Below are 22272 nucleotides of genomic sequence, written 5' to 3'. Positions count from 1 at the left end.
TCTTGGTTTGAGGCTTGGACTTCATCAGTTTACCTCAAAAGCACTGTCAGAAAAAAGCACGGTTATGGCAAAATCACAAAAGAAAGACACAAACATAAGATTTTTGGTTGAAGCTTAGATTCCATCAGTGGTCCTCAAAAGCACTGTCTAAAATGCAATCACGGTGCTGGTAAAACACAAAACAAACACACACACACATTTTAAAGTATGTAGAAAAAAGTGCAATGAGTATGAAAAATGACTATCAAATGTAAAGTTGCATGGAATTACATAAGTTTAATATTTGATTCAAAGGCACGGCATGCACAAAAATCTTTTCTCTAAATATCACACACTTAATGATATTCTTTATTCTTCAAACTCAGTAGGTTGTGTTTTGTTTCTGATCTCTACAAATAAACTTCTGTCTTTTGCTCATATATATATATCAATCTATGATTTCGATTCTTTATACATTGCAATCAATCCATTCTTTAAATAATGATCTAAAGAGAATTGAAATATGCCATTTTAAAACTGTAGACGAATGACCTATTATTGGACCAATTCTTATTTTTTTCACAGTCACAGCTCTCCGTGATATAGGTTTTCATTTGTTTTTGTATATTGGTACATTCAAACCACTTGGGTCAACTGACACACTTACAGAATTGCTGTCATCTTGTACACAATGACTGGTATGAGGTCACGGATTAATTTTAATCCCCATGTTTGTTTACAATTCTTCTCCAGTAAATTCCTTTAATTCAGCGAAAGCGTCAAACAGATTTTAGCGGACAATATCGAACAAGACAGGTTTTGAAAAACTTCAATTGTTGTATATCTAAATCTCAAATATCGCAGTCGACTTCAAAGAATTCAAGCGTCATGAAGATCATAATGAATGACTTGATTTTTTTTTCGCTTTTTCAATTAAATTCAATCGGACATTATGAATCTATTATCTTCCCCCTGTATTTGTTCAGCAACTGAAAATTGGGTAAATAAAAAATCTGAACTAACGCACAGTAAATGAATTTTTCAAATGACCCTCAATATTGGTTCTTTCCTTAGGGTTATTTTTCTTAATCATTGAATTTAATGTGGTTCCTGATGTAGAACGTTTTGGGATTTAATCTTATTGATAGTGGAACATTTGTGACAGATTAATTTAGATGCTTGTTAGAGTTTCAAACGACAAGTGGATTTGTGAAATCCTGGCTTGAAAATATTGTACAGTATTAGGATTTTATATTCGTTTTATAATATACTATTTCCCCACAAAGTGAATGACAATTTTTGATTTCTAATTCATTGCAATAAAATTCAGGTAAGTTATCTTAATTAAATGTGATCCGTAACATGTACATTAACAGTGTATGCTAGTAAAATGCAATATGTCAATTTTTACAACTTTTAAAGTTATTTATATGGTCTGTACAGGAACAATTTATCATTTCTATTTGCTAAGAATGATTATTCGAATGTGGAACACTGGGAATGCTGAGTGTATAGTTGGAGGACTTGATTGAGTATTCAGTACTTGAGAACATTATGTCTTGAAAAATTTTTTACAAAGCTTTTTAGACGGTGTATAGAAGTACAAATTCCTACTGCCTTTCACACTAATGGCTTTTGGAAATAAATACCAAACAAACTTTTATTCATCATATTTAGCAGATATATGTTTAGGAATCGTAACAGACCTTGTGGAAAGTTTTAAGAACAGGAAACTGAGATGGACGTTGACGCACGAATGTTGTGACAATGTTTTATTTTAGAAATTAAAAAAAAAATCCACACTAAATATTTGCATATTGAAAAGTGTTACCGCAATTCTAGATGCACATTTTTTTTGTAGGTAAGTGCATCCGATGCCCTAGCCAAAAAGAGACAAGCCAATCGCAACCTAGAGAAAAAACGGGCACCCAAGCCCCCCTCACCCCCTCCTAGGCCCCCGACTCCACCAACCCCAGAACCAGAGAAACCTGCAACAGATATATCTACAGGTAAGTGTATAGAGGTTCATAATTCTTTGTATTGATAGGTAAAGGTTCTTTTGTGTGGGGGCAAATATGAAACTTTTCAAACATCAATCTCGTGTGATAATTGAAATCAAACAAAATAATAATAGTATTTTTTATGTTGAATGGAAATGATCGTGATATTCTGTAAGAGCGCTTTTATGTAAGGTTAAAGATATGAAATAGCTTGAAAAGATGAAAATGACAAGCAATTTTTTTGATAGACTATATTTCAAAATTCTTTTCTGAAATGATCTAGTTAGGATGTAAAGTTTACGCTAACAAATGTATAAAGATTATTGCAGGGGACTGAATTTCAATTTTAAAAGAGCAATAGTTTGTTCTTTATAGCAATTACAAATGCTCTGCTTCAGGTCAGAAAATTTGTTTTCATTTGTGGTCTAGTCGGGATAGATAAATTGATACTTTAAAAATATTTCTTCAGAGGACTAAATTTCGTAGTAAATGAAGCTGCGATTGTGCTCCCTTTTACAGCTATTACAAGTGCTTATCCTATATTGTCTAGTTGGGAAATTAAAGCCAATATACTTGAAAAGATTTCTTCTGTGGACTGAATTTTAAAGTGCATTTAAAATGTTAAAACAGAGTGGTTTTGACCCTCTTGACTGCTATTGAAATTGCTCTGTGACAGCGAGGCAGTGGATGTAATTTTCTACTACTAATACGAGTGTTCTGGCCTGTCAGAGAATTATTTTTCCTAAATAGATGAATTGGGAAATAAGTTTAAAGTTTTTAAAATTCTTTGGAGGACTCATTATTGAAGTACATGTATATGTAACATTGAAGCAGTAGCTTTATAGTTAACTTCTTTACAGCGATCTCTCCTGTTTGTTTCAGGGCAGAAAATTCTTTTCCCCATTTGATCTAGATCTTTATTAGAAATATTGAAGGAAGAAGAAAAAAATTCGCATATTGCTTACTTGGAAAACAAAAATAAAGAAATGCTAAAAAACTTCAGCAGAGGTCTGAATTTCAAAGTACTTTTAAAGCAGTGGGTTTGAATGTTAATTTTTTTTTACAGCTATTGCAACTGCTCTGCCAACAGTTAACATCGAGGAGCCCCCACTGCCTGACCCTAGTCTTCTCACCTCTAAGCCAACCTCCCCAGTCAAGAACAACAGATCTCTCGCCTCCCCCATAAAACTGCAACAGCGGCTGATCAACAAGAGGAAATCCTTCAAGCGTGACACCTCGTATGAGGATGAACTGCGCAGACAGGAGCTACTAGAAAAGAGAAGGCAAAAACAGATGGAGCTGTTGGAGAAAATGAAATCGAGGCAGGGTAACATGAGCACGGAAGTGGAATATATTGATGGCGTACCTAGTTTTGATGATTGTAAGTGGTCTCTCCTTTGAAAAAAATGTCATTAAGATTTTTTCATTTGTAAAATTTGCCATTTTTTAAAAATATTTTTAAATGAAAATTAAAGTCAAGATCTAGTAAATGATTCCAGACTGTCTTTTTGGTGCTAGAACAATTATGACATCATAATTGATTTGATGATTTTTCCCCCGTATTTTATGGCTTTAAAGGAATTATGTAGAAAATAAAACAATATTTTGACATTTTATATTTAATCACGGGAAAAGTAATGCCGGTACCTATATTCTATTTGACATCATTTTGAAGAGGAGGTCAAGAGCTTGTATAATGCCGTTGTTGGAGAGACTGTAGGCATTCTAGATATATTTCATTAGTCAAAAATGGACAAAACTCTGATATTTGTTACTTTTCATAGAAAATGATTGTTTGAAATATGAATTTTTATTGCGTTTACCAAAATAACAAGCCCTGGTACACCATATTAAACCAAGATATTGTTATGAAGCATCATTAAAAGAGTTTATATCTTGAATATCATAAACCTGTAGGCACCTTTCATTTACTAGATCTTGACTTTAAAAGCATACAGAATCTAAAAAGTAATACTGTATACAGGGAAATATTCGCCCCGTTTTATTTTCGCCCCTTTTGCTCTCGTTGTCAGAGGGCGAATTTAAGACTGGGCGAATTCTATGTTACAAATAATATCTCTGTAAACACAATTGCAACTGGGCGAATTCAAGACTGGGCGAAACCGTTTGCAAGTGTAGAAGAGCAAAAATGACAAGGGGCAAAAAATAACCCTGTATACAGTATATACCTTCCTGTTCAATTTTTGGAGGTTTTAAGCATTCTATAATTTTTAAGAGGGACACTATATAATACAATTAACAGATATAACAGTTTAGTAATTACTGTACACTCAAGCTTTTATGAAAATTTTCTTAATTTTTAGCAGTAAATTCAAATACTTGATTATTTTTCAGATGGATTCTTGGCAAAATATTGTATTTTTAACAGAGGGATGTTGGAAATGTACAAAAGAACTTTTGAAGTGGTGAGATATCAAACATTTTATTCTTAGATCGACTAGCAAAGACCAATTATTTTGTATTATTTTGTATTAATCGTGTCATTTAAAAGAAATCGGAGATATCCAAATTGACTGTTGAAAATATAATTACAAATTTTTTAGATGGTATGTTGCCCTCAAAACGACCATCATGGTTTTAAACTTTTGTCTGATTTTGAACTTTAGGTGGATGATGAATGTAAAGGCTGGTTGAATGGCATAGAAGCTATGATAGCTCTAAGGGGAGTCAACAACCGTCTGACGATGCAGGAGGAGGAGTATTTGTACAGGGTGGGTGTGCACTCCGGTTGATTTCTGAACCAATCACATGTTTTATTGAATCTCTCTCAACCAAATAAAAAATTACACCCCACCTCGCCTCAACAGATAAAAGAAAACGGAACTCTTCAACAAATGAAAGAAGAAAACTATAAAAACATACAAAATGGAGTATACATGTAGATTAGTGTGTGTTTTTTTTCTCTGTAGATTTTGGAGGTATCCGGTTACAACATATCAAAAGGTGCTGACTTTAAACTTTTCTCTGTGTTAGCTGCCCTGTCACACAGAATTTCTGCTGTGGAGTAAGTGTTTAAAATTTCAAAAATACCTATACAACACACATCTGTAAATCTCGCATGTAAATAATTAAATAAACTACCACAGTTTTGGAGTTCATGAAACCTCAATTTTATAAAGGTCTCACAATCCATAATATAATAAATGTACTTTTTTTTACAGTGATTGGATGAAACTTCTCATTGACACAATGGACTTTCGAACTTTGGAAATGAAAACATTCATGTGCAAAGTAAGAATTTATCAAAACATGCTACACCTAATAAATGTTATCTGTTAAGTGTTAATGTATCAAGTGTCAAATTTAGCTCAAAGCTAAAATGAGGATTATGTTAAAAATAAGTAATATCTTGTTTATTCAATAGAGACGAAAAGACGCAAAATGATAAATTTAAAATAATTACTAAAAATGCTCTACATTCATTTATAAAACGTACATAAGTCAATATTCAGGTTCTCAGTTCACTTCAAAATTTGACAATTATAATGTGGGCAAAATTTGGAATTGTGATATCATTGCAGCAAAATTTAGTGCTTTTTTATTAATTTTTTTTTTGCAAAATATCCTTGATGGATAACACTAACCACTCTTCTTTATTTTCCTGTGTTGATTCAGAATATTGTTGCTTCGGTTTTATATCTTATAATTGCCTATTTTTATTCACAGAGACTTTGGGAGTGCAATGTGGATAAAGAAACCAACAGGATATCACTGGAACAGTTGTGTATTGAGCTCCGGGCGGGAGGAATAAGCGAGAAACACGAGAGAGAAGTTCGGGAGAAACTCGGACACCTGAAATCCTTGGATTTGCTAGACTTTCTGACCTACGTCCCTTTGTTCATTATGATCCACCAGTCTGTCGTGGATAATCCGCTCAACGATGTACGAGACAAATAGTGCTGACTAAATTTTTAAATTTTATTTTCTTTGTATTGTGCTCCAGATGTTTGGTGCTAGCTTTTCATGTACACTTTTATAATTTTTATGAAAAGTGCTGAACGAGAATTGACAAGTTTTACCCGGAGGAGACGACACTGTGATTGATATTTCAGTTTACAAATATATTAATTAGACTTATTTTCAAGTGTAGGTTAAAATATTGGTGTATAGAATATGTAAGCACGTTTGATTTAGAGTATTCATATTGATATAAAAAACTACCGAAAAATACAATTTTTTTGGCATGGTTTTATTTCAGGCAAATATTTCGATCAGATCTGAAGCAAAAACAATAACATAAGTCTTATATTCACAATTACTATGACATTATCGACAATCTGAACAAACAAACAACTAGTAAAATTCAATTCATCCCTATGAAATACGCTTTTGGAAAGGGTTATGCATATATTTGCATAAAGAAGTTTCGTACATATGTGGGTTCAATTTTTAGAAATATACTTGAAAAGTTATCAACATAAAAACGACTTACAAGGTGTTCCTTTAAAATGTAAGATTTTATTTTGTGGAAATCAAATTTAATGATGAAATTTTTTTAGCTGTCTACTCTAGTCCTTCAGAAAAGTTAATGACCGTAAGCCAATCATGTTGATTGCACTATTGTCAAACAAGATACTGAATAATAAAGGTAAGGTGTATCTATAGAAAAAGCAATTTCTGACTCTTTATATAAGCCACCAGCAAAATATATTTTTTTATTTAGATAAATGTATGTTATAACTGAACTAAGACATACTAGTAACCAATAAAAGAGAAACCAGGTTTGGTTTCTACATCAAAATATTTACTGTATTTTGTTATTCTTCTATAATGGTATTATAAACCCATTGTTGAACAAACTCTGTGAACGATGAGAAAGAGGACTAAATTGTTGTTTGCCGAGGGCTATTTTCTCTGGCTGGTCTATTACTTTATTCGATCACGTCGTATAATGAATTTTAATTCGAATCATTATTTTTAAAATTCATCTTGTCTTTCGTATGAAGAAGATTTTTTAAAAATTCATTATATACTGTAAACTATACCTGTGTCTTCTTTCCTTGATTGACAAGTACATACATTTCATAAATTGTTATTTAACGTTACTTCTTAAATATGAAATTGGTCGAATTTGAACCAATTACAAATTCAAACATTTATCGCAATAGCAAAATCAAACGAAAATGATTTTGAAATACACAAAAGATGAGATGTTCAGTAATTTGACTAATAATTGTAGTCAAATTATCGCTATTATACTCGGAGACAATATCATGTTTTACGTAACTACTAGTGTGTAATTTTGAAATATGAATAAAAAATTGAAAAGAGTTATACAGAAATACAGAGTGTCTCATAATATATGATACCATTTTTATCTTTAAGTAACTTTTGATTAAATTTATTTATTAAACTATCACATGTGTTTTCACAGATGTATATAATGTGAATGTTCACTCTACAATTCAGAAGCTTTTGACAAATTGGGCACTGTTTATGAAAACATAACTAATTCAAATGCTCAAAAATGACGTTCTTTTTTTCAATGACATTGTCAAGTCAATGAGTAAAGTTCATCTACACAGCCATTGTATGGATCCTGTTTTCTTTAATTTTCTCACTTTTCAAACAATCTGTTGCCCGTTGAGTTGTTCCCCCAGGGTATTCTTTTTGCATAATTCATAAAACTATTTTTTCTGGAGTCTGTATATATATTGATAATACAGTTTTAAGACGGAAGATGAGTGCTCTATTATATTGTCCGATTCACTCCACCAGCGAAATATAATGCAATTTTGTGACATGATGTTTCTAAAAAAAAAAAAGCATTTTTCCCCGACTTGTTTTTTTTTTGTGTGGAAAAAACTTGAATGATAGAATTTTTTATTTGAGTCACAATTTACAAGTTTTGCCCAAATATTGTTTATTTTATACAAATTTCCAACTGTATCAAACAATCTAAAAAATAAAAGAAAAACCAACAGTCTGGAACACCAAGTTTTATTTTAAGAATAATCTAAGCTTAAAATTGGAAATGATAATTATGCAATGATGAAATTAACATAAACAATTAGTTTTTGATAAAAAATTGTACATGAATGTATTATATGATTAAAGTTTTACGCACATAATCAAAATAATATGCAGCAGATATTTTAAACCTTAAGAGGGATAAACATATTAGGCTAAATTTTCATTTCTATTACATGTAGATATGAAAATTTTCCATGATAACAAAACAACATAGAATTTATCAGAATAAATATACTAGCTAGTACATATAGGTATGTTAAACCACTGTTTCGTAATTATGTGAAAGAGAGATCTCCCAAGCGTTTGGCTGTAATGGTATCTATATTGCCTGTCCACAAGACTTCAGTTATTGCTAATCAATCCATTCATTGTCTGATGAGTTGTCTTCTTCCTCGCTTCCTTCGATCACTTTACGACGCATTTCAAATGCTCTGTTCATGATGGAATGGACGTCAAAGTTTCCATCTGGTGTCGACTTCTTGAAGATTCCTTTCCCATTTTCATTAACCTTACGTTTCATTATATCTGTGAATTTGTTACAGAGTTATTGTTTGTATTCAAAATTTAACAACATGAAACAATATTACTGTGGTTTCATCAATATTCGTTGAATACCAATTTACGTGGATTTCGTTGTTTAGTTGATCCACGAAATTAAATGTTCCTTGAAAGGTAATTATTATTAATATTTTGTATTGATAGGGTCATTGGCCACGAATTTACGTATCCTTGAAACTGTGTTTTTCACTTAATCCACGAAAATTGATACCCTTGAATATTGATGAAACCACAGTATATGAAATATGCCATTTATTTACAATCTTCTTTAAATGAATTGACATTCGGTAATTGTTATTTTCTTATTTAGTTATATCAATACCCTGTCAGTTAGGTTTCAAACCTCTTAAATAGTAACACATTGAAAACACTACAAAAGGGTTACAGATAAAAAAAAAACCCCAAAAACTTTTGTATCATTACGTGTATATATATTATTCGTTGATTCAAAATAACTTTTCGTAATTTCTTTTGTAACAGCATAATAATAGGTACATACAAATTGAAAAAAAAATTATATGCAAATTAAACGTACCTGGTATTCTGGAAAAAAAGTTTGAATTAAAACTACAGATCGAATTAGAACCATGTAACCCGACCAGTAGTTCTAAATTTTCAAAAGCATATGAAAATTTAGACGCCTGCTTTAACGTTTTAATGTCACATGATTAAGGTCCCACGAAATGTAAGTTAAACAACTGAATTATAAATGTTGCAAACGATAACAAAATTCTAAGAAGTTTTGGGGGAATTTTTTTTCAAATTGATTTCACAGAGTTTTAATAAACTTTATTTGAAAAAAAAGATAATGATCTTTTGCATATTTTGCTTAGGAAATAAAATAGTTTTTAATTAATTATTGGATTATGTGAAAACCTTAAATATATTTTCTAGATTACAGGCAATTATGCAGAAAATTCAGGCTTGAAAATTAACTTTGATAAAAGCTGATAATTATATCTGCAAACTGTTGTAAAGATTTGTCTTACCATCCAAGTGACGCAGATCTGCATGTTGAAATATATTTTACATTACTAACTTTGGAATAAAGTAGGAACGACAATCTCTAACCGGCTACTCTGTCGGAACTATATATTTTAACCAGTTACCAATTCAGTAATCGGCTAGTAAAAAATTAAAGTAATGAATATTTTAACCAAATTAAAAAAAATATGATATTTTTTTCTTCTTTCGAGACTATATAAAGGTAAATGAAGTTCGTGCTCGTGGAGGATATTCGGTCATTAAATAGAGTATTCAGAATTTAATTATGAATGACTTGTAAATGTCCAAAAAAGAGAAAGAAATTAACCTACGAACTCTTATATTAATTCATAATTTATAAATTGTGTAAAAAATTATTGAATTACGTAGAAAAAGAATTGGATCTCATATACAATTTCGTTTACAGAAATAAGACGGTCCTATGTACTGAAACTGATAATTTATTTTATTATATGAAATATGTGAAATCTTATTCGTATAGATTGGTTTATCTAGAAACAAGTATCAGAGACAACGCTTAGTTTTTTTTGGTAACCTTTTAAAAAAGAGAAGCGGGCAAGCAAATAAACCATATTATGATGAACACCAAAAAAAAAAAAAAACCAAAAAAAAAAAAAACCAAAACAACTTACGAATGCCCCCTCGAATTTGTTCTAAAAAATTGCTACCACCGCCAACCAAACCTGACTGCCTCCGAGTGGATTTTCGTTTTAGGGACATCAAAAGAGCTGAGCTTGTCTGAACGGAAGAATTCTTATCATCAAATGCATTTGTTGGAACCATTTTTGTATTAATGTTTGGTGGTGGAGGTGCTTTGGGGGCTGGTGGTATGGTTCGAATTGGTTCGGGGCTGATAGTAGAGGGAAAAGGTGGGAGCGGGAAGTCGTCCTCTTGTGTTTCAGGTAACGATTGAAGAATGGTGGACACCCGGGCAAACATCTTTTTAGATGGATACCGCCTTGGATAATCGTCCTCCGGAGAGAGAGGTGGCGGGGGAGGAGGTGGGAGATCGTTCCCGATAAGGCTGTAACGTGACTCAATGACTATGTCTGGGTTTCGGTTTGGTGGTGGCATACGAGACTTTGAAGTATTTATACTCCCAGAAGAGTATTTCTCCGCCATATTAGGTTGTGAAGATACCTGGCTGTGATGCATAGACGTTTTTTGATGATCACTATTTTCGATTGTATATTCATGTTTATTATTCCCACTGCTGGTATGGTTTGATACATCCTGAGTACACTGAGGCAATCTTGTGTCTTCCTGGTCATAAGGAATATTTTCTTGTTTTCTTTGGTTCACTCTTAAACTTAGCTGTTTGTTGATTGCCGCAGCTTGAATCTCAGTGGGATTCGCGTAATGTATAAACTCTACACCATGTTCCTTTCCCTTATACCTTTCTGCTTTGGTTTTCACTATACGTGGCTTTTTTCCTTTATTAGTTGGCTTGGGTTTCTGTTACGGAAGAAAAAGGATCTAAGATTTCCCAATGTAAATGACTTATGCCGACAAACTTTAAAAATTTGTTAAAAAAAAAAAAAAGGAACAGAAAAATGGAATACAATTTAAGGTTTTTTAAAAACAAAGTTGAAGACAATTTAAAAACAAAATTCAATTGAAAAGCTTTTTTGCATCTTTCCATATTAAAGAAATGTGTTTTTGGAAAGTATCAAAAGACATCATTTTTTACGCATTTTCACACATGTATAAAAAAGGGTTAATTCTGATTGAAAGCTTTAATTTTTCTATCTGTTTAGTCCATTTTCATCACTTTCATTAACCTCAAAACCTGGATTTTTAAATTATCTTTCCAATTTCTTGTCGAAAAATTAAAGTTTTGAACTTACCTTTTTCTTCCTTGACTTTAATTCTAATTCGATCTTTTTGTTTTCCATATCCTTTTGAATGTCAAGGAACCACAACTCAAAGAAGTAACCTGGATCTGTGTAGAATTTTAAACTGTCTCTTCCATCATCCCTGCAAAACAAATATATGTATGATTTATGTTCTATGTTTATTTCGGGCAGCCCAGAAATCGCTATTTATTTCAAAATATTAGAAATTGTCTAGGACTGCTTCAAATGTCATGCTTACTAATGAGTTCGTAAATTAGAAAATCGTGAAAACTTAAAGAGATGATTATAAAAATACTAGTATGTTTTTAATGCTTCAAAGAAATTTGATTACTTCTGACATAGAAGACCCGTGTTTACCTGTATTTGCTGAGTTTGTTGAGAGCTGGGGTTGGGTTACACTGACTGTAGGCCTTCAGTGTACATCTAGGTATTGTAGATCTAGACACAACTTGCTGGTCGTAAATAGTGGAACTTTTGAACGGCTTCTTTAAATGTAATTCGTGAATGGATACTGCAAGAATATTAACCAAATCTTTTTATGATTGAGAGGAAAAGTGATTACCGCTCATCCCATTCTTAAAAAAAAAGACCCTTCATAATGACCTCATAGAAGAAAATGATATTTTTTTGAGACGAAAGGCGATTTCTTATCAATTTATTTTTGTGCTGTGCTAGATATATTGGATTCGTGTGAATTTAATTCGTGATTGGTTTGGTAAATCATCATTTATCAAAAAAGCATTTTATGAGTTAAGAGATTTTTATATCTCAGATACCAAGTGTTCCTGCTGTTGCATCCAGCCTCGTTACTTTCTCCTGGAGCTGGTCGATTCGACCCTGGAGATGTTGGGTCCGGTCGATGAACGTTTTGACCTCTATTGACATTTCGGTAAACATGTCCTCCGCGTGCTTGCTGAGGCTGTTCAGCTGGAGGATGATGTTACTGAGGGTGTGATTGGTCACGCATTCTAACTCATTCTTAATGCCCTTCTCTACCTCCACCCGACTGACGTTGATAGGTTCCAAACACCGCTGAATGAACGGCATTGTCACTTACTAAGTTCGATCTGGAAACGTTTATAGAATAAGACGAAGAACTAAAAGAATAGTGAAAACTTAAACTTTTTTTGATAGTTGTCATGAAGCAATGAGAAATGCACCAAAGAGTGTCAAAACCTCGCGAGTTTTACCAATTGCAAGGAGGAAAAGCATACCCTGACAAATATGCAGTGGATACAGTGTAAGTCATCAAAGTAAATGTAATCAGCACATGAATATGCCATTAACTTTGTTTTAGTGAGAATGAATGCTGGATGGCCGAGGCCATTGAGGCCATTTTTTGACAATATCAATCTCATTTAGAAGAAAGACTATGTTTAAAGTTAATTAAATGTTTTCTTTTCTTTACTGATTAAATGATATATTATCACTACATAAATTAAGTCTGAAATTTAAAGGTTGTTCTAAATTGTAATTTGTTAACCATCCATCCATCTTAAGATCTCGTTCTTATGATTCACTTTATCGTCTTCATTCTCTGCCACACAAACCCAAACCGATATTTGATACTTAACAACAATCAAATACCATGGCCTAGACATATGGAGTAATATCTAATCCTATTAGCAGAAAGAAAAGATTTGAGTCAAAATGTATGAAAGTTTTTGAAGAGCATACATTCTTTAGTTAATGTGTTGTCATATTTTAATTTTACGATACTGTGCGCAGTAAAATTCAATTTATGAATACAGGTACTTTGTAAATTGTAAACAAGGAAATATTTTTATTCAATTTTTTATTAGTCTAGCTTTCACAGCAACATATGTACATAATATATATCACATGAAATATTTTAATATTTCCAAAATGTGAAAGGACATTTTATATACTAAGAGAGACAGATAAGAAAGAAAGATAATTCATGTAATATGTTACATGTATAAATGTCTTGCGTTCAAATTCCAAATATCTGCAATTTTTCAACAGTAAATATTTTTGACCTGCAATTCTATCATGATGATATTTTTTAGTGATTCTCTACTTAAATGAATTGTATTTTAGAATGTACTTGTATAGATGTTACATAAAAGTTTTAAAATTCAGAGAATTTAAAACTATCTATAACAGTTTTAAATTCTCTGAATTTTAAAACTTTAATGTAACATAGATATATTGTTTCACTAGAAGAATTATTAAGTAACGGTTTTCTATCTTATCTATATTCTTATTTTCAAATTTTCCAAAGAGAATTGAATCTCTATTAAAACCAACATTTCTGCCCAGTTTTTCATTCAGCCATTCTTCAATAGCATGTCGGAGTTCTTTAACAAGCGGACATTCAATAAAAAAAAAAAAGGTGACTGATATTTCTCTCTTGCAAAATTTACATATCAATAATATTTATTTTGTGGAGGTGAATGTGATAGTTTTGAGGAAATATTCTATGTAATATTTTAAAACTAAAACCACTGTAGCAAAGATTTTTGCTGTTCTAAAATGTTGCCAAATATACTTCTCCATTCAGTATTTGAGAATTTCCTTTCTGTCTATTCCCATTTTCTTATAAATGTAATATCAGATCGTTTATCATTTATCGGTTGCTTATACAGCCATTTTTGTCATTAAAATAAATACTGTATACAGGGTTACTTTCGTTACGTGTAATTTTTGCCTTTCTACACTTGCAAACAGTTTCGCCTTGTCAAGAGATACAATAGGAGACATTGGAATTCGTCCAGTCTTTAATTCGCCCACTGACAATGAGGGCGAAAGGGGCGAAAATAAAACGGGGCGAATATTCCTCTGTATACAGTAGATATAGTATTAGGAATGAGAGGCAGGGGTGGCTTCACAACTCTTTTATTTTGTAAAATAAACAAGTGTTTGTTTTATTGCATTTCTTAATCCTGTACATTCTAAATAGGTTATCTCAGACTCCAATACATTTTTGACACAATCAAAGGCGTGTACATTACCCTTTTCATCTTGCAAACATTAACAAATAGAATATCTAAATTATTAAAACTTTTAGAAAACACTGATCTTACACCAACGGTTATTTTAGAATCATACCATAATATGGTCACAATAAACATCTGAGACAGTTTCACATTTTGCAATGTATACCTTTGACCAACGTTGAAACATATCTATCCAAAAGCCGTTAGTTGTTTTTACAGTTAGATTCTTTATATACTCTATTCCAAATTTCCAAAGATTATCTACATCAATATTTAGTTCTGAGCTGCTTAGTAACTTTGTACAATTTGCATTTGAATGTTAAATTCGTTGAACCCAAACTGCATTCAAGACAGTAATATAGCAAGTGTAATTGACCATTTTTAAATCCCTATTTTCATACTCTTGAAGTGCCTTTTTTTATTTGGGATTTTTCATATTCCACAAAAATGTACGATATATTTTCAAAGTCTTTTATACTTTCCATTTTAAGGGTTGGTAATGTAAGTATTAAAGGGGCATAGTCACGATTTTGGTCAAAAATTATTTCCCGATTTTAATGTTTACAATGCCTCTGTTAAGCATTTTTTAATAGGCAACCAAAATTTGAAAATCATTTGTTGAGTTATAAGCGAGTTACATAGCTTACAATTCTTTGCTTAGTAAACAAAGCATTTGTTTACATTTATTTTGAATGTTGAAGTTAAAATTCCAGTTTTAGACCTAAAACGAATGTGTTAAACGCTATGGAATCTCTTTATATGCTTAAAATGAATAAAAAGGACAAATCAGCTTAAAAAAGAGTTTTACTGCATGGTATATTGAACCTATGTAAAAAAAAAAACAGGGCACGGGCCTTGTTTACATTACAAAGACTTGTGAGCTCTGTATCTTGTTTATAACTCTACGACTGACACTCACATTTCATGATCACTTGGTCATTAGAAATACATTCCTATTGTATTGTAAATAATAACAAGAGGCCCAGGGGCCACATCGCTCACCTGAGCAACAATTGCCTTAATTCTGATCAAATTAGCATTACAGTATCAAAATATATTGACAACTGAGTACAGTAGATCTTGCTAAAAAAATTGAAAATCTGCCAATTTTTATCAACCTCTTATTTTTTGGTAAATACCAAGCCCCTTTTGTTGTTGTACCTGTAAGAAGATTTTTCTCTATTCCTATATACCCCCCCCCCCCATTTCATGGCCCCATTTTTCTCTAGGGAATCATGGTTTCATCAGACTTAAATCTGCATAACCTTTGCTTTCACACTAAGTACTGAGTTTTGAACTGAACACTTTCCCAGAATAGTTTTAAAGATTTTCTCTTTATATTCCTATGTAAAAATTCAAACCGCCATCACGGTCCCGCCCTACCACTAATGACTGTGATTTTGCAAACTTGAATTTACACTACCCAAGGATGCCTCTACACATGTTTAAACCCTTTCTGGCCAAAAATTCTTTAAAAAGAAGATTTTAAAGATTTTCTCTATATATTCCTAAGTAAAAATTCATCCCCCATTGTGGCCTCACCCTACCACTGGACTATTATTTAAACAAACTTGAATCTATATGATCTGGGGATGCTTCCACTCAAATATGGCCTTTCCAGGCCTAATAGTTTTGAGGAGAAGACTTTTAAAGATTTTCTCTATCTATAAAAATTCATCCCCCATTGTGACCAGCCCTACCCCCAGGGACCATGATTTGAACAAACTTGAATCTACACTTCCTAAGGATGGTTACATGCCAATTTGAGATTTCTTGGCCAAATATTTTTGAGAAGAAGATTTTTAAAAGATTTCCTCTATATATTCCTATATAAAACTTGATCCCCCAATTGTGGCCCCACCCTATCCCCGGGGACCATGATTTGAACAACCTTGAATCTATACTATCTGAGGATGCTTCCACTCAAATTTGAGCTTTTCTGGCCTAATAGTTTTTGAGAAGAAGATTTTTAAAGATTTTCTCAATATATTCCTATGTAAAACTTGATCCCCCAATTGTGGCCCCACCCTACCCATGGGAACTATGATTTGACAAACTTGAATCTACACTACCTGAGGATGCTTCCATTTTAATTTGAGCTTTCCTGGCCTAATAGTTTTTGAGAAGAAGATTTTTAAAGATTTTCTCTATATATTCTTATGTAAAACATGATCCCCCTTTTGTGGCCCCACTCTACCCCAGGTGACCATGATTTGAACAAACTTGAATCTACACTATCTGAGGATGCTTCCACTCAAATTTGAGCTTTCCTGGCCTAATAGTTTTTGAGAAGAAGACTGGCTCAGGTGAGCTAAAAAAGGTTAAGTTTACAATACAATAAGTTTCTGGAAGAAGAGACTTTGAAAATTTTCTTAATAAATATTGACAATTTTTTTTACTTTTTTAATCTTTAGTTTTTAAGATCTGTGTTCAAACAAGCAAATCTCTGTATCTTGCTTATAATTCGAAGCTTAACACTCAAATATGGTTAGTAAATAGAAATTGTACACAATTAAAACACAAGAAACATGCACTATAACAAATAAAGAACACAATTTATTTTTTCGAAATGAATCATATATATACATGTACATGTATATACCTATATATTTCCGACAGCGATATCAAACTCTATTTAAACTGAATAAACTCGAGAAAAAGCCGAGCATCTCAACAAAACCTATTGCATTAATCTACCATTACGCAAAATATAATGCCGAATTACCGATAGAATGAATTGTATTTCAGTACTTTTTTGATACATCAGATTTTGCTTAATTTGCGCAGGTAAACAGTTAACTGTTTGATTTACCGAAGTTTCTGTTTGATTTGATACGTAAAAATCACGAAATACAGACGATAGTTCCCAGGTTACAAAGCATAAATAATGAAAACGAAACGAAAATCAGAACAAGCTAACACCAACGTCATGTGTGAAAACTTTCAACGCGTTGAAATATTTAGCCTCAATTTACTACACAAAATCGGCACCAATATATTTTGCATGTTTCAAAAATTTCCCATCATTCGCGAACTGTTGCACAACAAGCAAATTCATCATAGTCAGATCGACCCTTTTTCGTATAATGTCATGGCTGCTTTAAACAAAGAACCTCGTTTTAGATGTATGGAATACGAGACTTGGTAAAATGGGTACGCAAACCCGGGCCGTGGCAAAAAAAAAGCCGGGGCAGATCGGCAATCGTCAATTCCAAATACGCATTATTTTGCAGCAATATTTACAGCAAATACAAATATACTGGTCCATCATATATCCTGAAATTTTAATGAGATTGGCAGATTAATAACTGCCAATCTTTTGTTTTGCCCAGGCCAAGTCTTGTCTACCCATTTTACCGGATGCCGAATCCGAAGCTAATAAACTGATTGAAACACGCCTTTCCTTTATTATTATTTTCGTAATAACTCAGATTTGAAACAGATTTAGACCTTAATTTTTGCAATTTATATTTTCCTTCCCATAAGGATAATTTATGCTAAACTACGTTGAATTGGAATCAGTAGTTCTTGAGAAGAAGATTTTTTAAAATGCACCCCCCTTTTTCTACAGTTTCAAGGTTTTCTCAGCTTTGAATACAGATCGGACTTTTATTTCTGCAATTTATATTCGCCCTCCCATAAGGATGCTTTGTGCCAAATTTGGTTGAAATTGGATAAGCGGTTTTAGAGAAGAAGTTCAAAATGTAAAAAGTTTACAGACGGACAGACGGACGGACAGACGGACGGACAGACGGACGGACGACGGACAAAAAGTGATCAGAATAGCTCACTTGAGCTTTCAGCTCAGGTGAGCTAAAAATAATAAAATTGAATTTGACCAAAATCGTGGCCGTGTCTCTTTAAATGATTAAACCGTCCTATTGGAGTAAGTTATCTACTTGTACAACGGTCCCTCTAACTGCATCCTGTTTAGCCTTATAGTTTAAATCAATCATTTCATATGAATTAATTGAAAATTGAATGCCAATAGCTTAAAATGTTTGTTATTCCAATCAAATTTTGATCTTGTTTGAGATTGTGATATTTTTTATTCCTCGCCGTCAGTTATAATACCTTATGATCTTTGTTATTTCGTGTTAGAATACCAAGTATTTCTGCACATAAAAGAAAATGATAGGGAGATATAGGATCACTGAATTTTAGCTGGTTTTCCGTTTGTATTTCTTTGTTGATAAAACTTGCATCTAAAATATGCGTTCGATGTAAAGAAAGTGGAGGATAGAAAGAAAATGGAAAAACATATTTACCAAAAATTACTGTATACTTCGATGCTGTATCATCGTGCACTCGACTGAATAGTAAAATATTAGGTCAAAAAGCAAAACAAACAAACTAATTTTTAAAAATGCAAAGAAAAAAAAGGCCTATTTCTAAAATTTTACCGTCAGTTATGAGCGAGATACTGGATTGCATTTAGTTGTTATGTAAACAAAGCACGTGCCCTTTTTTTTAATCTGGGCATCCAAAAAAGCTTTTTGCACCCCCCCCCCCAAAAAAAAGTAAAGAAAAGAAAAGAAAAGCAGAAGTTAATAAGCAGTATTATTTTTTGTTATATTCTAGCTGCAAAAATAACAATTCTACATTACAAAATTTTGGACTTTAAATTTACAGCTCATGTTTAAAAAACTTTTATTTAAAAATGCTTTATCGATTCTATAACGTAACCTGTTAAATAAAATAAAAATGAGTAAGTTTACTCACTCGCAACCAGTAGATGGTAATGTTGTACACAAGGACAGTATACCATGTCATCCGTATTTTCACTTTGATTCCCCCCTCCAAAATCTCAAAATTTCAAAATGAAAAAGTATGTTTAGTTTACACGAAGAATGTACGCTCATCACTTGTTATGCGATTATTTTAAAAGTTGTGCGTATATAAATATAAAGTTGATGCAAGGAAGTTTTTCTTATCATTATCTTTCCCTAAAATGACCCGTGTTTGGACATTTTCCCGTCTATACCTCATGATTAGTATATATACTTTGTGTCTTTTTTATAGTATAAATCAAATTACACCATATCACAGATAAGTAAACTTGAATATACGCAATACTGTAAATGTACAAACAGAAAACAGCGTAATAAGAAACATATTATTCATACCAGGAAACTCAATTCAGTACAATAATGTTACGTCAGCACTACTACTTTTACAGCTATGAAAAACAATCTGAGACAAAATCTCACATATGAAAAATGTTTTTGGGGATAGATTATTTGAAATCAGTGTTAAGGCAGTGGTAAAAGCTTTGAACTACTTTACAACTATGGCGAGTCGTCTGCCTCAGGTGAGCATCTAGGAGCTCACTTGTACTCTCTCTCTCTCTCTCTCTCTCTCTCTCTCTCTCTCTCTCTCTCTCTCTCTCTCTCTCTCTCTCTCTCTCTCTCTCTCTCTCTCTCTCTCTCATAATCCTTGTCTCCCCCATGGAACTGCAGCAGTTGACCAACAAGCGAAAATCCCTCAAGCAAGACATCTCCTATATAGATGAGCTTGATATGCAGGAACAATTAAAGAAAAAAAAGGAGTAATGAGTATCATATTGATTGAGTGCCAATTTAATTTACAAGATACGACCTTGGCGAAAATTGTACTATAGTGTGCATGTTTTGGCAAACACATTGTCAAAGGTAACAGAAACGCTGAAATAAAATTTGAGAAACCCACAACTTAACTTTGTTTGAAGACCTTTTTTTTTATCCGGATAGCCACATATTCTTCTAGGAATATGATGTATATAAACTGTGTACATACTAGTAGTATGTCCATCAATGAAAACGTTCATTTCAACTTTAATAAGACAGGCCAAATTCACGAATGACATGGTTTTGAGTTTTGTTTGCGGCAGTGGATCTTGTGTGATTCACCAGCCTAGTGTCTTCTTGAAATCTACCCCTATAAAAAATGTCGGTCCGACGAGTAGCTTTACTACCGGTACAATGTACTAAACATCCTTCTATTAAGTGACATCAATATTTTAGCTCACCGCTGTAGTTGAATGAAGACCGAACTAAGAAATTAATCGTAATGTATAAATTGCTTTTCACGTATCATTTTTACCAATTATTTTCAAGGGACTTTCACGGCGTTTAAGGACACAACGAGAGTAGTTTTTTTCCTACAATTTTCGTCTAAAACCAGTGTTAAGCACGGTTATAACGAAGATTAAGTCTTTGAATAAGAAACTGCATTTTAAAAAATAATATTGACGTTTAGTTGATGTTAATTCTCAGCAAAATTGATCATAAGCATGATGGACATAGGATCCCTGGACTTGATATGAACGATTTAAGAATTAAGTATAATAATTACTAAAATTTGTTTTATGTCTATACTGGTCTAATAAGAAATGCAATGTTAATGTACATATTTTAACTTCTAACGACTTTTTGAAGAATTGCTATGGACTGTCTGACTTATGTATGAAGATACGCAGATACATTGTTGAATTCCAGCTTCAATTTCTGAGATCCAACACTAATAAATACTGCATGATAAAAATAAATCAAAGTACTGAAAGTACTGAAAAGCGCTAACCTAGCTTAGTTCTAAGAAAATTTACTGTGTGCAAGCGTAGACGGATATGAGCCTTATTGAAATTTTGGTTTATGTTTAATGAATATCAATTTAAAGTATCGAAGGCCATATTTCTTTAAATATATGTTACTTTCTCAAGATGATGTGAATTAAAGCTGAACACGATTTGTATATGGATACTTGCCTGAAAAAAGATATGTTAAAATCACGAATTATACCTTTTGAACAGTAATTTATCACAGTTTTTGACATTTTCTTGCAAAGAATCGATTTTATTTTTCTATATTTTAGCTTCTGAATACGCACTATATTTTTTCATCACTGCGTAGCATCCAGTGCTGATGTACGTAAGCCCCGCAAACCAATCGTATCTACTCGGCCATTTCCGTCACCCAGATAACTGGTTCCCTATACCTCTTACCAGTTTAAATGATGTATATTTCTGCTCATAGAGGGCAGTTATTCCTTGCACCGGAAATAGAAGTCTAACGACAATAAAGCGCTGAGCTATGCTTAGCGCTTTAAAAAGAAGAAGCAAAAACAGAAACCATCACAAAGCAGGAAGGATCAGAATGATGTGTTCTCTCTTTCTATTTTCAATGCCTCTCTTGAACATTACACTATGGCAATGAAAGTTGTGTTTCATTTTACCATGTTGTCATAAAAAATGAAAACAAAACTCTATCTTTATCTAGTTTAAGTACATATATATAATAAGTAATTTTACACACTTTGTATCACGGCTATGGAACTAACACATTAAAGGGGCATGATCACGATTTTGGTAAAGGTTCTTTTTTTCTGTTTTTATTATTTACAATGCTTTAGGAATGCATTTCTAATGATCAAATGAAATATGAGAGTCATTTGTAAAGTTATAAGCGAGATAAAGGCCTAACAATTCTATGTCATGTAAACAAGGCTCGTGTCCTGCTTTTGTTTACATAGGTTCAATATACCAGTTAAAAGTCTTTTTCAAGCTGATTAATCTATCATCTGATTCATTTCAATGATATTTAAACAGTTTCTATCGTTTAACACATTCATTTAAGATCTTAAAAACTGGAATTTTTACTTCAACATTCAGAATGTAAACAAAAGCTTTGTTTACAAAGCAAAGAATTGCAAGCAATGTAGCTCGCTTATAACTCAACGAATGACACTCAAATTTTGTTTGCCTGTTTGTGACCATGCCCCTTTAAGAATAGAGCTCCAATCTATGTAAGCTTAATATTACATGTGTAATCATTAATTCAAGCTGTATATTTCAATTTTTAAAAAATCGCTTATTATGAAATACTATGTTTTTAAAATCAGTTTTAGTTGTTGCATATTCAGCTGCGAAAGATTTTGAGTATCATT

At 32.3% G+C, this 22272-nt stretch overlaps 2 protein-coding genes across 6 annotated transcripts in view; one reads left to right on the top strand and one right to left on the bottom strand.

Moving 5' to 3' along the window:
* LOC105337062 (protein IWS1 homolog A) overlaps positions 1-6745 on the top strand; it is a 31596-nt gene extending 24851 nt beyond the window's left edge. For all 4 annotated transcript variants that reach the window (XM_066070605.1, XM_066070606.1, XM_066070607.1 and 1 more), the window contains 7 exons: positions 1841-1988; positions 3046-3360; positions 4335-4405; positions 4607-4711; positions 4910-5004; positions 5162-5231; positions 5667-6745. In XM_066070605.1, the coding sequence (XP_065926677.1) occupies positions 1841-1988; positions 3046-3360; positions 4335-4405; positions 4607-4711; positions 4910-5004; positions 5162-5231; positions 5667-5897 (1035 nt within the window). In that variant the 3' untranslated portion in view covers positions 5898-6745. The remainder of the gene's footprint in view (positions 1-1840; positions 1989-3045; positions 3361-4334; positions 4406-4606; positions 4712-4909; positions 5005-5161; positions 5232-5666) is intronic.
* A 1180-nt stretch (positions 6746-7925) lies between these two features.
* Positions 7926-19230, bottom strand: LOC105337058 (actin-binding protein WASF3). 2 transcript variants are annotated; one of them, XM_066071146.1, is made up of 7 exons: positions 19075-19230; positions 12169-12459; positions 11750-11903; positions 11384-11513; positions 10169-10991; positions 9521-9538; positions 7926-8498 (listed from the first exon to the last, which is right to left on the bottom strand). In XM_066071146.1, exons 2-7 carry the CDS (start codon positions 12437-12439, stop codon positions 8326-8328), a joined length of 1569 nt encoding a protein of 522 aa, XP_065927218.1. In that variant the 5' UTR covers positions 12440-12459; positions 19075-19230; the 3' UTR covers positions 7926-8325. The 2 variants fall into 2 exon arrangements, with proteins under 2 accessions (XP_065927218.1, XP_065927219.1); XM_066071147.1 differs by lacking the exon at positions 7926-8498 and having other exon boundaries at positions 9521-9655.
* Positions 19231-22272: the final 3042 nt, after the last annotated feature.

The sequence above is a fragment of the Magallana gigas genome, chromosome 9 (genome assembly GCF_963853765.1).
Source record: "Magallana gigas chromosome 9, xbMagGiga1.1, whole genome shotgun sequence".
In the NCBI taxonomy this organism is placed as follows: Eukaryota; Metazoa; Mollusca; class Bivalvia; order Ostreida; family Ostreidae; genus Magallana; species Magallana gigas.
The sequence above is the reverse complement of the archived record's forward strand: the minus strand, read 5'-3'. Positions and strand labels throughout refer to the sequence as shown.

What these genes read in the sequence shown, in the direction of transcription:
- LOC105337058 (XM_066071146.1), bottom strand. Translation starts at nt 12,439, where the DNA reads ATGCCGTTCATTCAGCGGTGTTTGGAACCTATCAACGTCAGTCGGGTG. An exon ending in TGCAACAGCAGGAACACTTG is followed by an intron (nt 11,904 to 12,168) that starts GTATCTGAGATA and finishes ATATTCTTGCAG; the next exon opens with TATCCATTCACGAATTACAT. An exon ending in TAAAGTCAAGGAAGAAAAAG is followed by an intron (nt 10,992 to 11,383) that starts GTAAGTTCAAAA and finishes CTTCCGTAACAG; the next exon opens with AAACCCAAGCCAACTAATAA.